Source organism: Loxodonta africana, chromosome 3 (assembly GCF_030014295.1).
Source record: "Loxodonta africana isolate mLoxAfr1 chromosome 3, mLoxAfr1.hap2, whole genome shotgun sequence".
In the NCBI taxonomy this organism is placed as follows: Eukaryota; Metazoa; Chordata; class Mammalia; order Proboscidea; family Elephantidae; genus Loxodonta; species Loxodonta africana.
In genome coordinates, this window is record NC_087344.1 from 153,029,037 (window position 1) to 153,042,174 (window position 13,138).

General features: G+C 52.8%; 2 protein-coding genes across 5 annotated transcripts; one reads left to right on the top strand and one right to left on the bottom strand.

The window, feature by feature from the left end:
- Nucleotides 1-125: 125 nt before the first annotated feature.
- On the top strand, nucleotides 126-8,952 carry PIAS3 (protein inhibitor of activated STAT 3). Its single transcript, XM_064282343.1, has 14 exons — nucleotides 126-233; nucleotides 2,329-2,746; nucleotides 2,906-2,990; nucleotides 3,219-3,269; nucleotides 3,513-3,602; nucleotides 4,198-4,348; nucleotides 4,574-4,679; nucleotides 5,243-5,316; nucleotides 5,440-5,600; nucleotides 6,348-6,481; nucleotides 6,562-6,730; nucleotides 6,916-7,049; nucleotides 7,236-7,273; nucleotides 7,778-8,952. Exons 1-14 carry the CDS (start codon nucleotides 210-212, stop codon nucleotides 8,039-8,041), a joined length of 1,899 nt encoding a protein of 632 aa, XP_064138413.1. The 5' UTR covers nucleotides 126-209; the 3' UTR covers nucleotides 8,042-8,952.
- Nucleotides 8,953-8,981: 29 nt separating this feature from the next.
- Nucleotides 8,982-13,054, bottom strand: NUDT17 (nudix hydrolase 17). 4 transcript variants are annotated; one of them, XM_010601322.3, is made up of 8 exons: nucleotides 11,390-13,054; nucleotides 10,987-11,170; nucleotides 10,737-10,762; nucleotides 10,500-10,592; nucleotides 10,107-10,205; nucleotides 9,746-9,882; nucleotides 9,214-9,366; nucleotides 8,985-9,099 (listed from the first exon to the last, which is right to left on the bottom strand). In XM_010601322.3, the coding sequence occupies exons 1-8, from the start codon at nucleotides 11,579-11,581 to the stop codon at nucleotides 8,985-8,987; spliced, it is 999 nt and encodes a 332-aa protein (XP_010599624.2). In that variant the 5' UTR covers nucleotides 11,582-13,054. The 4 variants fall into 4 exon arrangements, with proteins under 4 accessions (XP_023396805.2, XP_010599624.2, XP_023396807.2 ...); XM_023541038.2 differs by having other exon boundaries at nucleotides 8,988-9,099; nucleotides 9,214-9,398; XM_023541037.2 differs by having other exon boundaries at nucleotides 8,982-9,398.
- Nucleotides 13,055-13,138: the final 84 nt, after the last annotated feature.

A 13,138-nucleotide genomic window follows, 5' to 3' on the forward strand; every position in this document is an offset into this window, starting at 1 on the left:
CGACGTGCAGGGGCTGGGTCCGGCCGCGGAGGGAGGGACGGAGGCTGGGGCTTGTCCGGAGCCAGGCGGGCGGGGCAGGGAAGGGGAGGCGTAGGGGGCCGGACGGGGCGGAGCAGGCGGCATTTGCGGCCGGCGCCGGGGTGGGGAGTTGTGCGCCGGTCCCTGGGCCTGAGCTCCGGCTCGGGCTCGGGCGCCTGCGATGTCTCAAGATGGCGGAGCTGGGCGAATTAAAGGTACCGGCCCCCTCCCCCATCCCCATCTGGACGGATCCCGGCGGTACGCCGAATCGGGGCAGCGACCGAGACTGGGTGCTGAGGGCTCGGGTGGCAGCAGGAGACGTGGCGGGGAATGGCTGTAGGGCTGCAAGGGATGAGAGAGAAGGGGCTGCGGTGGGGTTCGGGGGCGGGGCTGAGGGGAATTGCAGCTGTTGGGGACCGCGGCGCAGGGGGCGGGGACGCGGGTAGAAGTCGGATTTGGTCGTTGGGGCAGATGTAGGGGTAGGGCCGGGGGAAAAGCTGCTGTAGAGTCTTAGGCGGCTAGTTGATCAAGGCCAAGAGATGCGACAGCAGGGGGCAGAGGTAGGGATGGGACTGGCGGGCAGATGTAGGAGAGGGTCCTCGGGGAAATGCAATAGACAGTATAGAGGCTTTGGGGCTGCTTTTGGTATTCCAACCTTGGGAAATACCCAGCTGGCGGCTGAGATATAGGGGGCGGGGCTGCGTGCAGATACTTTGAGGGGTGGGGCAAAAGCATCCTGGAGGCTGAGAGGAGGGTCCTGCCTTAGTGAGTGGGTGTCTTTGGGCTGTGGCAGAGGAGTGTGAAACTGGGATAGGAAGGAGGGGCAGTTATAGGCACAACTATTGGAAAGCTAAAGCCAGGACAGAGGAGATAAGGATGAGGAGGAAGAAGGAAGAGTAGCAAGTTGTTCACCATATTTCTCAAAATGGACCAAGCCATAAGGCCACCCCTCCTATGAAGGGAAGAATTTTGAAGGGCTAGCAAGGCTGGCCTGTGGCTGAGTCTTCTAGAGATTCATGGAAAGGAGCCCTTCAACGAGAGAGCTCTTTGTGCCCTCCCATCACCACACACAGCCTGAGGGTAACTGCATCAGAGGATAGGTCACAGAACCTTAAAACTAGTGGGTTCATCCCTCTGCCTCCGGGCTTTATTCTGCCCCTTTCGAATGGAGCCACAGCCCTAGGCAGGCTGGGGTCCAGCCATTGGGCCAGTGGGCCCAGGTGCCATTGTAAAACCAGTAGCCGAATTGATTCCGACTCAGAGCAATCCCGTGTGTTTCAGAGTAGAATTGTGCTCCGTAGGGTTTTCATTGGCTGATTTTTCAGAAGTAGGCTGTCAGGGCTTTCTTTTGCGGCACCACTGTGTGGATTCGAACCTCCAAATTTTCGGTTAGCAGCCAAGCATGTTAACCATTTGCACCACCCTGGGAGCTTGCAGTTCTGTATCCTGGATCAGGATTTGTACGCCTTCTCCTCATTCTCCCAGGATTTCTGTTTAGAGCTTTGCTCTCTTTTCTTTCACCCCTTTGGGAGGGACTGAGTGGGAATAACTTATTTTCTCTATATAGGAGAAAAGCAGATGGAGTAAACAGGTAAACAGGCAGGACACCTGAACTTAGTGGTTCACTGTTCTCCCTTTTCCCCCAGTTTTGGTCTTGTTTTCCTCCTAGAAAACTAGGACTGAAGGGAAGGGTGGTTAACACAGATGACACAGAGACAAGGTTTGGGGGGGTTAGGAGTATTGAACCCTGACCTGTCCACAAAAGCTTTAGAGACTTGGGGCAAGTAGCTGAGGCAGATTGAGGTAGTTGGGAGGGGTGGACTGTGGGGCACAATCGTCTAACCACCTGTCTCTTCATTCCCCGTAAGGTCGTCTAGCCTGAATCCTTTCCTCTCTCCATCCTTCTCCCTGTCTCTTATTCTCTTTCCAGGGGGCTGGAATGGGTCTGAGAAAGAGGAGGAGAGGAGATAAGCAGCTTAAAAAATAGTCCATAGATGGAGGCAGAAGGATGTAGTGGACTCAGGGTGTGTCTGGGGATGGCTTGCTGTCTGGCTTCCCTGCCCACACTGTGGTCAATTTCCAGGCATGGGAGACGGGGGCTGCTCAAGCTGGGGGGTAGTGGGGAGGTTGACCTGAGAGTTGTTGAAATGAGACTGAGGTGCCCCCCTGGCCAGGTTGGCTGCCTGACAGTAACCCACTAGCTGCAAAGCATCTTTCTGATCAGTGCTGGAGGGAGAGGGGCACTGCCCAATGGGCGGCTTAGCCCCAGTGTCCTTGGCAGGATCCTCAAGCTTCTGTTCTTCTCCATAGCACATGGTGATGAGCTTCCGAGTATCTGAGCTCCAGGTGCTCCTTGGCTTTGCTGGCCGGAACAAGAGTGGAAGGAAGCACGAGCTCCTGGCCAAGGCCCTGCACCTTCTCAAATCCAGCTGTGCTCCCAGCGTCCAGATGAAGATCAAAGAGCTTTACCGCCGACGCTTTCCCCGGAAGACCCTGGGGCCCTCTGATCTCTCCTTGATCTCTCTGCCCCCTGGTACCCCTCCTGTAGGCTCCCCTGGCCCCCTAGCCCCCATTCCCCCGGCCCTCCTGGCCCCTGGCACTGTGCTGGTCCCCAAACGTGAAGTAGACATGCACCCGTCTCTGCCCCAGCCTGTGCACCCTGATGTCACTATGAAACCGTTGCCTTTCTATGAAGTCTACGGGGAGCTCATCCGGCCCACCACCCTCGGTATGCCACTCTGTGGTTCCTCGGCCCTCCTGGACCCCATGCCTCTTCCCCAATCCTTTCTTGGGCTTTAGCCCTGTGGGATCAGGAATCTGGGATGGGGTCAACTTCTGTGGCCACTTGTGCATGGGCTTGGGAATAACTGCCCCTTTGTGTCCTTAGCATCCACTTCTAGCCAGCGGTTTGAGGAAGCGCACTTTACCTTTGCCCTTACACCCCAGCAAGTGCAGCAGATCCTCACATCCAGGTACTTCCCCATCAGTCTTCTGCCTCATTTCTGGGCGGTTACCCTTCTACTCTGCTCTCTGTCTTCTGTTCCCCCCTGCTCTCCCTATGCATCTTCCTGCACCTGCTTTGTCTCTCATTGTCTTGTAGTACCTCTTCTCTAGTCTTTAAATATCTAACTTTGTTTTTCCACCCACTTATCCCTGCCTCCTAGGGCCACATGCTGAACATCTCTCCCTCTCTGTTACAGGGAGCTTCTGCCAGGAGCCAAATGTGATTATACCATACAGGTGCAGCTAAGGTGAGTTGCTTTCTCTCCCTGCTCTGCTGGTCCCCCATTGGGAATGGGAGTCAAGTAGGGCTATGACAGATACTCCTGGTATATATCTCTGCTCTGTCACTGCCCACTCCAGCCTTGGGACTCTTGTGGGATGTGGATGGCTACAGACATCCATGACTGATTTTCCGGGGTTCCCTGCTTCTCTGCCAGATTCTGTTCCAGAAACTGCCTCCCACTCTTTCACCCTCTTCCATCTCTCACCAGGTTCTGTCTCTGTGAGACCAGCTGCCCCCAGGAGGATTATTTTCCCCCCAACCTCTTTGTCAAGGTCAATGGGAAACTGTGCCCCCGCCGGTAAATGCTGTTCCCTTCTTCTGTTCCCCTCTTCAGTTCAGTTCAGTTCAACAAATGTTAATTACACACTTATTATGTGCCAGGTACCATGTTAGGTGCTGGGATTACCAAATGAATAGATCATGGTTCCTGCTGTCATAAAGTCTGTGTGAAAGACAGACCCATAAAGAGACATGCCTAGTACAGTGCCTGGGACATAATAGGTGCTCAGTTTACTGAATGAATCAGTATAAACGGCAGAGTGCTAAGGTAGGGCTCAACAACAATTCTGTCAGAACCCAGAGGAAGGGTATTCTTAGAAGACTTAAAAGTGATGACCCCAGAGCTGAGAGAGGAAGTGAGGCATCCCTGTTCCTCCACCTTAGGGGACACAGTGAGTAGGTTCCCATTTCCTTGGTCAATGAATAAGCCCTCCTTTTGCCCCAGGAGGGAACCCCACGCATAACCTTAGTGCCCCAGTTTTGTGAGTCACTGAACGGGCCCCCACACCATTGGTCATGAGTGAGCCGGCCTTCCCTTCAGGGAGTGAGTAACCTAAGACAAAATATCTTGTTATAGCAGAGCCCCTTCCCAGAGAAACCTTTCTTGTGACCAGTCTCTCCCTTCCCCAGGGTTACCTTCCCCCCACCAAGAATGGTGCTGAGCCCAAGAGGCCCAGCCGCCCCATCAACATCACACCACTAGCTCGACTGTCGGCCACTGTTCCCAATACCATTGTGGTCAACTGGTCATCTGAGTTTGGACGGGTGAGCATGGCTAAGACAGGGAGTCTGGAGAAGCCTGGGGATGTTGCAGAACAGGGAACGGGGTAGGGAGAATCATCCAGTGTCCTGGTTTGGTGAAACACCTTCCTCTATCTGGGACTCTCTGCCTTAACCCACTGTCTCTGGCCTTCATGGGGCGAGGGGGTGGTGGTGTAAAAAGCTGAGGCTGATTGTCATCACCCCCCTCCCCCTGCCACCTCCAAGTAGAATTACTCCTTGTCTGTATACCTGGTGAGGCAGTTGACTGCAGGGACCCTTCTGCAAAAGCTCAGAGCAAAGGGCATCCGGAACCCAGACCACTCCCGGGCACTGAGTAAGTAACATCCTCCCCCTCTTCTGCCCTCTGATTTGGATCTCAGTCTTTCTGGCCCTCCAGCCTTCAAAAGCAAACTTACACCCCTCTTATGACAACTTATTTCCCCTCTTACATGAGCCCCAATCCTGACCCCATCCCGCTTATCAGTCTTCGTGGTCGAGAAGTCGGACCACTCCCAGGCGCTGAGTGACACCTTTGCGCTCCACAACTACTTTGTACCTTACAGACCCCAACTCCAGCCCTGCTGGAATATGAGCTCCTGTCAGGATAGGCAAGGGCCTTAAGGATCATCTAATTTAACCCTCACGTGATGCTTCAATTCCCTTTAGATCATCTCTGCGAAAGTGTCACCCAGCCATGTTTAAACATCTTCAGGGAAGGGGAGATCTCTCCCTTCACCCAACTTTCATAATCCAGATTCCAGAACCTCCCCTCCATGTGACATCCCATTGGTCCCCAAAGGCCTCTCTGCCAGAGCAGTCCGATTCTGGCCTCACCAACTTCTGGGCTTCCTTTCTAGTCTTGCTGACCCCCTGGCTTTGGCCTTACTTTTGTTTCAGTTAAGGAGAAATTGACTGCTGACCCAGACAGTGAGGTAGCTACTACCAGTCTGCGAGTGTCACTCATGTGCCCGGTGAGTCCAAGGGGAGAAGGATTGGGTTAAACCTCTGGACTCTGAGGAGGGTTCCCAGGGATCCTAGAGTGAGGTTTTCTGGGATGTGGAGACTCTGACCAGAGAACTCTGACTTTTCCTCAGCTAGGGAAGATGCGGCTGACTGTCCCCTGCCGTGCTCTTACCTGCGCCCACCTGCAGAGCTTCGATGCTGCCCTGTATCTACAGATGAATGAGAAGAAGCCAACGTGGACATGTCCTGTGTGCGACAAGAAAGCTCCCTATGAATCTCTGATCATTGATGGGTAGGGCCATTCTGCTTCCTCTTATCTAAAATAGCCACTAGGACCTCGTCTCACATGAACCCCATCTGTTTATCTCCTGTCACCTCACTCTTTCCATCCCCTTTACCAGTCTCTATCTATATCTACATTGGCACTGAGGACTTACTACGTAATAGGCATCGTGCTAAACACTTCACATGCTGTATTTCATTGAATCCTTATAAGAACCCTGTGAAATAGGTTTATTATTACAGATGAGGAAACTGAGACCTAGAGAGGTTGTCTTGCTGAAAGCTATATTGTAAATAAGTGGCAGAGCCAACATGTTGAACTGTTATACTATATTGTTTATAACAACTACTTGGCCTCCCATCGAGAAAAGCAATAAGGTACTTTTGAGGGCCTGGGTGTGTTGATCTAGCTAGTCTTAACCCCCTTCCAGAGTCCACATTATGGTTCTTGTTCTCAGTGCCCTTTTTGAGATGGTTTATGGAGTTCTGTATCTCCGCTCCTTCTGTCTTGTTCCTAGCACCACACATAACGGGTGTGCAGAATGCACTTATTTTTAAACCTGGCACTTAGGGTTTACAAAGCTTTTTTATATGCCTTTATTTGATTCCAGCAACAACTCAGAGAGGTCAGTAGGGTGGGTAATATCCCTTATTTTACAGATGAGGAAACTGAGGTACAGGAAGGTGAGTGGTAGAACTCTGGCTACTGTCCAGCCATCTCCCAGCCCCATGAATTCCTATCCCTCCTCTCCCCCAGTTTGTTCATGGAGATTCTTAATTCCTGCTCGGACTGTGATGAGATCCAGTTCATGGAAGATGGATCCTGGTGCCCAATGAAACCTAAGAAGGAGGCATCTGAGGTTTGCCCCCCACCAGGGTATGGGCTGGATGGTGAGTGACCCCCTGTCCTCCAGCTGAGCTAAATCCTAGATGGCCTCTTCTCTGAGACACAGTCTTCTTACCACTCGCAGGCCTTCAGTACAGCCCAGTCCAAGAGGGAAATACATCAGAGAATAAGAAGAAGGTTGAAGTCATTGACCTGACAATAGAAAGCTCTTCAGATGAGGAGGACCTGCCCCCGGCCAAGAAGCACTGTCCTGTCACCTCAGCTGCCATCCCAGCCCTGCCTGGAAGCAAAGGGTACAAGGAAATAGGCTGCATCTGCAGCAGAAGGAGTGGGAAGAAGCCAGGGGTCCTTTTGGATCACTGGGCAAGCCGGGGGGGCAAGGGAAAGGGTGGCAGTGACAGGGAGAGGACTTGGGAGGCTGAGCTGGGTGAGGGCATCTGGCTCGCCAGCTGCTTCAGCTCCTTCTCTCCACTCATAGAGTCCTGACCTCTAGTCACCAGCCATCCTCGGTGCTGCGGAGCCCTGCTATGGGCACGTTGGGCGGGGATTTCCTGTCCAGTCTCCCACTACATGAGTACCCACCTGCCTTCCCGCTGGGGGCTGATATCCAAGGTATGACACCAGTAACAAGGTGGGGCCCTGCACTGCCACACCCTCCCCAGAACTGATCAGAACCTCTGCTCCTTTTCAAAGCCTCCTGGCTTTCCACAGAGGGCCCACAGTTTAAGAAACTTCTTTGTCTCTTTGGCAGCAAAGGGTTCAGACAGGAGACTAATTTTGCTTTTCTTTTCCTGCCAGGTTTAGATTTATTTTCTTTCCTTCAGACTGAGAGTCCGGTAAGTGGTCCCTTCTTCTCCTGTGAAGATCTCACATACCCGAAGCTTCCTTTCTAGGCACTGATGGGCCCCCTCTTCTCTCATTCCCCACCCCCCAACCCAAGGACCTGAATCAGCTTTTCTGTGAGGGGAGGGGAAGAGGCAGGCAGCTTATTTCCCTCCTAGGCTCCATTTTCTTGGATTTCTACCCATGTCTTCCTAGATCCCATTACTCTTGTGGCCCAGCCTGCCCACCCCGCCCCCACACTCAAGTGCACTTGAACACTAAGCCTGCCCTAACTGGACATGCCACACCTTTCAAAGCTGGAGGGGCTGTCTCGGGGCAGGGAAAACAAGGGATGGAGTGTGGGGAGGTAGGGGCGAGAGAGAGGCTCTCTTGCTTCTGAGAGAATACTTAGTGATCCACAGGAATTGATTTACGCCATATGATAGTTCTGAGATGAGTGATTGGGAGGTGGTTGAAGTCAGGATAAAATCTTAAACTATGCCCTTGATTCCTCCCAGCACTATGGGCCTTCTGTCATCACCTCGCTAGACGAACAGGATGCCCTTGGCCATTTCTTCCAGTACCGGGGGACCCCCTCCCACTTCCTGGGCCCGCTGGCCCCGTTGGGGACCTCCCACCGCAGCTCCCCTCCAGCACCCACTCCGGGCCGTGTCAGCAGTATTGTGGCTCCTGGGGGGACATTGAGGGAGGGGCATGGAGGGCCCCTGCCCTCAGGGCCCTCCTTGACTGGCTGTCGGTCAGACATCATTTCCTTGGACTGAGTCCCTTGGATTGTGGAACCTTCACTGCCCCCCCAACACTGAGCAAGTATGAAGTGGAGTCCAGACCCCTGGCCACTCTGACCCCTTTGGAGGCTTTGGCCAAAGGCCCGACAGACCTTCATGGACACCTGACTTTTGGCCATCTCTGCCTGGTAAGGGCCAGCACCCAAAGGGTTAACATTTAACCTCATTTTAAGGACATACGGGGTCTGTTTTTGGGAATGTTCTTTGGATGGCTGCACATTCCTTTGGGTATCTTAACCTAGGCAATGGCAGGCAAGGGGTGGGATTTGAATTGGGGGAAGGGCTGAATCAGCCTTAACTATGTCTAAAGCTTTGTAAGGAGAGGGGCCCCTCTCTTGTCCTCCAGATGCCCTGTCCTCCCATCCCCCAAACCCATGGTTCTATTCCTTCCCTGCATCCATTGTTTCTTCATGTCCATTCCGTTCCCTTTAGCCAAACAGACAAGTGGAGAAACTGAGACAGACACATGGACAGAGAACTCTATTTTAGGTTGTAATTTTTTTTTTGTACACAAACAAGAAAAACCAAAATACTCCAAAGATGACTTTCCTTGCCTCCCACTTCCCAGTATGACTGAGGAGAAGATAAGGCCATAGTTCTGATCCCCAGGGTTTGGGAGCAGGGCCTGGCCTATTGCTCGGGTCTTTCTCTATTTATATATTTAATTCACAATGTTTCTTATGCTCACCAGCCCCGGGCCTGAGTTTCCAGAGGCCTGTGGTTGGTTCATTCTGCACCTTTCCTGGGAGGTAGGAGGACACTTGTGCCCTCCTTTCCAGTCTCCTTTTTCAGGCTCCTCCAGGGCCTAGGACTTAACATTGTAATTTTACTTTTTATTCCTGAAGCTGTAGTGAAGTTCTTACCCATAATAAAAGTTGTGAATGTTCTGTGAGTGTCACGAAGGTGGGTTAGGGATGGGCTACGGACTTTGTTTTCCAGACCCCTGGCTCGGGGGAAGGGGGTCCATGTTCGGCGCTTCCTTTGCTGGCCCTGGGTCCATGCGAGCTCCACTTTTACATGGTGGGGGTGTCACACTGAGGATTTCCAAGAGCAGTTGTTCTTTCTTCCTTCCTCTCCCCCATGCCCATAAAACCACATCTAGACCATCCAGCCCAGTGACGTGGAGCCCTCAAGTACTATACTCTTACCTGCCCAAGTGTTGCAGCCAGAGCCTGAGGGCAAACTTAGTCCCCGTGCTGACTCTCTCTTTGGCCTCTGCTGTGGTTGGGGTCGTCTGCAGCAGTGTGGACATGGGCACGGCCAGAGGTTGGAATTCTCCATCCTCCTGCAGCTCCACTGCACTGTGTAATGACAACTTCTGTCTGGTCTGTGCCTGGTGGTTTACAAAGCACTTCCATCTCCATTAGGTCATCTAATCCTCCCAATTGCTGCAGGAGGGGGTTAACCTCATTTTACAGAAAGGAAACAGGTTCAAGGAGGATAAATGATTTGCCCCTGTGGGAGAGCTGGGACTGCAACCTCAGTCTTCAGTGCTAGCCAGTCTGAGCAGGAGCCCTTGAGTTGAATGGTCAGTGTCTTTGATATTGTGTTCTCTTCATTATCACCTGACCAACTCCCTAAATCTCCCCACAACACACAGTTCCATCCTGAGGAAGGGACAGAAGTGGAATCTTGTGGTGTGTGGGTGTGTTGGGGGATTGGAGTGAAGCTCTTACTTACGGTACAGAGGGTGGTAGGTCCTGGGGGACAGTTCTGGTTGTCTCTGCTCCATCCTCTGTGGCAGCCACTGCAGCTGCTACATCTGGTCCCAGCCACATAAAGGCGCTCACCTCACTTGGGTTTGGTTGGATCCGTGCCTAGGGCCAGACATGTTGATCCCTCAGTCAGGCCTCTTCCTGGGAGGCCTGTTCGACAGCAGACCCACAGGTGGAATGGAGAGAGCCATGGGGCAGGGCTGGGGAGGGGCTGTTGTCTGTTACCTTCACTGTCTTTTAGGTCCCCTCCGCTACCTTAATCATAGGCAGAATCAGATTGCCTGGGTGTCCCTGGGCCCCACTTCCTTCTTCCACCCCAGCCCTACCTGCAGCTGCTGCTGTGACTCCTGGGAGATCACAAGTAGATAGAGAACGATGTGATGGTATTTGGGGAAACCCCAGCTCAGCCTAGGAGGGTAGGCAGACTAAGAAGAAAACAGCACAAAGTGAGAACTTACTGTCTCTGAGACTATAAAATACAGCTTAGGGTGAAATAAAATGCTGGCCCAGAACTAAGGAACTGGAGGGTAGAGATGGTGCTAGAGGGACCTGGGTGAGGGCTGTAGGTCTGGGGGAACTCCATCTTGCTCTCCACCCCTCATTCCCTCCTCCTCATGGCCAAGGCAGGTAGTGGCTGTTCTATAGACTGATGGTAGAAGTTGTTGAGACTTAAATAGAAGTTGGGTAAACAGGAAGGGTCTCCAGGGCCCCTGTCTTACCTCCCATAGCCCCAGAGGGACCCAGGAGAACTGGCCCTGGGGCAGCTGCAGTCCACTCTCCTCCCAAAGCTCTCGAAGTCCTCCGTCCAGCAGCTGGGAGTCGGAGAGGGCAGGTGAGGATAGCCAGGGCTTGACTCTTCCAAGTCCTTTTGTTTGCCCCTCCCTCAGCCCACACCAAGGTGGTCCCAGATTTAGGTCTCAGGGTAAGAGTGCAGGTTTGGTCAGCTCATGGGTTACCTCCTCCTCAAGTTCCACATGCCCACCTGCAAAAACGGGGGCCAATATGTGAGTAGTGTTGGGCTTGGCCAGTGACGCCCACTCAGCGTTCACACTGCTCTCTAGTGGTCACAGATGGAGCTGCAGCTCCTTGTGATTGTCGACGTGCTACATTTTGGACCCACGTTTATATCCTGGGACTGGGAATAATTGTGTTGGGAGAGAGCACTTTTCTTCCCTAGACTTTGGGCCCTGTCCCCAGGGAGCTCACCTGGGGGTACCCAGAGATTGGGGGAAATGTTGAGGGTGCGGGTCCTTCGTGTCAGCAGGACAGTCTGGTCACTGGACTGCAGAACGACGGCTACACCCAAATCCACACCTCGGTTTGTGGGCAGCTCGGGCGCGGAGGCCCTGGGTTGCTGGTCCAGGGCCGCAAAAGGGCAGAAAGGGGGTCGCTGGCAGGAGAGAGCCAGCTGGTTAAGTTTCCAGCAGCGGTGCGGGCGTCAGTGGGGTGGCATGGCCTCCAAAAGTGGGGCACCACCGCGTGCAAGGGGGAGGAGGCCGAGTGGGGCGGGCTGGCGGGGCCCCCAGGACTCTTGCCGTCAGCGCCCAGTCGATCCCCAGTTCCCGCCTTCTGCCCTCACTCCCCACCGCTGGTCCCCGCCACTCCCGACCTGGAGCGGAAGCCTGGCTGATGCGCCTGGGAACGGCCTGGCCGAGAGGACGAGATGTCCTCGCTTGAAGCTGCAGTACGTGGGCCATGGCCCGAGCTCAGGCCCGGCGCCCAGGATGCCACACACGCTCCGTGCGAAGCTCGCGGATTCAGAGTTCCCGGACAGGAGCAGCAGCACACGCGTGGCGGCCATGACGCAGCTCCTGGGTCACCGCGGCCCGCATGGCGCCCTCTGGCGGCCCAGCGGCTCCTCGCCTCGGAGCGCTCCGCGGAGTGGACGGGAAGCCAGGCTTTCCTGAACATCAGCGGGAAATCTAAACGCAACCCTTGGGGACGACCCATGGGCGTAATGTTACTGCCTGGCAAAGAGGAACACCTCTTGATCCTCAGCTCCTGTTTTCTCTCCATCTTTTCTGTCTAGGACAATGACCCTGGAATGATTCCTGGGCTCACATGTCATCTTCCACCAGCTGTGGGCTGACCTATAACCACCCCTGTATAACATGCACACATATATGTTATAGCAGGTATCACCTCGAATTAATTACATCAGTCTCTAAGCCAGACACCCAAGAAACATTCTGGACATTGCCACTCCTTTCCTTCATTTTACACAAAGGGTAACAAAGTGCTGCAGATTCCGCCCTTCCATTGTTCTCAAATTCATGTCTTTACCTCCCTTGCTCTGGTTCAAGATGTCACAGTCTTTCTGAAATACTATGGTGAGTCTCCAAGTAGTCCTGCCCCAACCTAGTCATCTTCTATGGTGCTGCCAGAGTGTTCTTTCTAAAACAGAAATCTTATGTTGCTTCCCACTGCTCTTAAGATAAGGTAAACCCTTAGCACTGTGTGGCACCAGTCATTGCCCTTGCCTCTCGTTTTAATCCTGGCAAGACTCGTACTCTGTTTTCTAACCATATCCTATTTGCAGTTTCCTCTAGAAGCAGACTGCCCCTGCATCCCATACTTCCATCTGGCAAATCATCTTTCAAACTACAGATTGCATCCCCTTCTTTGTGCTTCCTTTCCTGCCTGCTGACCCTTTTTCCTTTGTTGCCTTTCTGAACTTAATAATTCTTCACTTTAGGTGCTCCCTCCTCCCCCCAAAATTACATGTACTTGTCTCCTCTCACTAGGCTGTACAGTCAATGCTTATTCATCTTTGTACCCTTAAGGCTTGGCCCAGTGCCTGGCACATAGTAGGTGTTCAGTAATGATGTACACAGTATCTCAAGGGTAGAGATAACGTGTTATCTTTGTATACTGTGTCTAGTATACCCACTACCCACATACCCACTGCCGTTGAGTCGATTCCGACTCACAGCAACCCTATAGGACAGAGTAGAACTGCTCCATAGAGTTTCCAAGGAGTGCCTGGGGGATTCTAACTGCTGACCTTTTGGTTAGCAGCCGTAGCACTTAACCACTATGCCACCAGGGTTTCCGTGTCTAGTATAGTGTCTGGCAATTAATTAACATTCAAATGTTTAATTAATTAGAGAAAACAAACATTGGTAAGAAGAAACCAAAGAGATTATAAAACAAGGCCTAATTGCTTTAAATGAACTGAAGGCCCCTGCTGGGACAAATTACATCCATGGTACTGAGCGAATTTAGAGTTGCCGCTTTTAAGGAACAGTGGGGAGGAGCAATAATTTAGTGTTTACCATATGCCAGGAGTTGTGCTAAGGGTTTTACATGCATAACTTCAGATGTGCTAGAAGCCCAGAGCTGGCAAATGTGGCTTCTA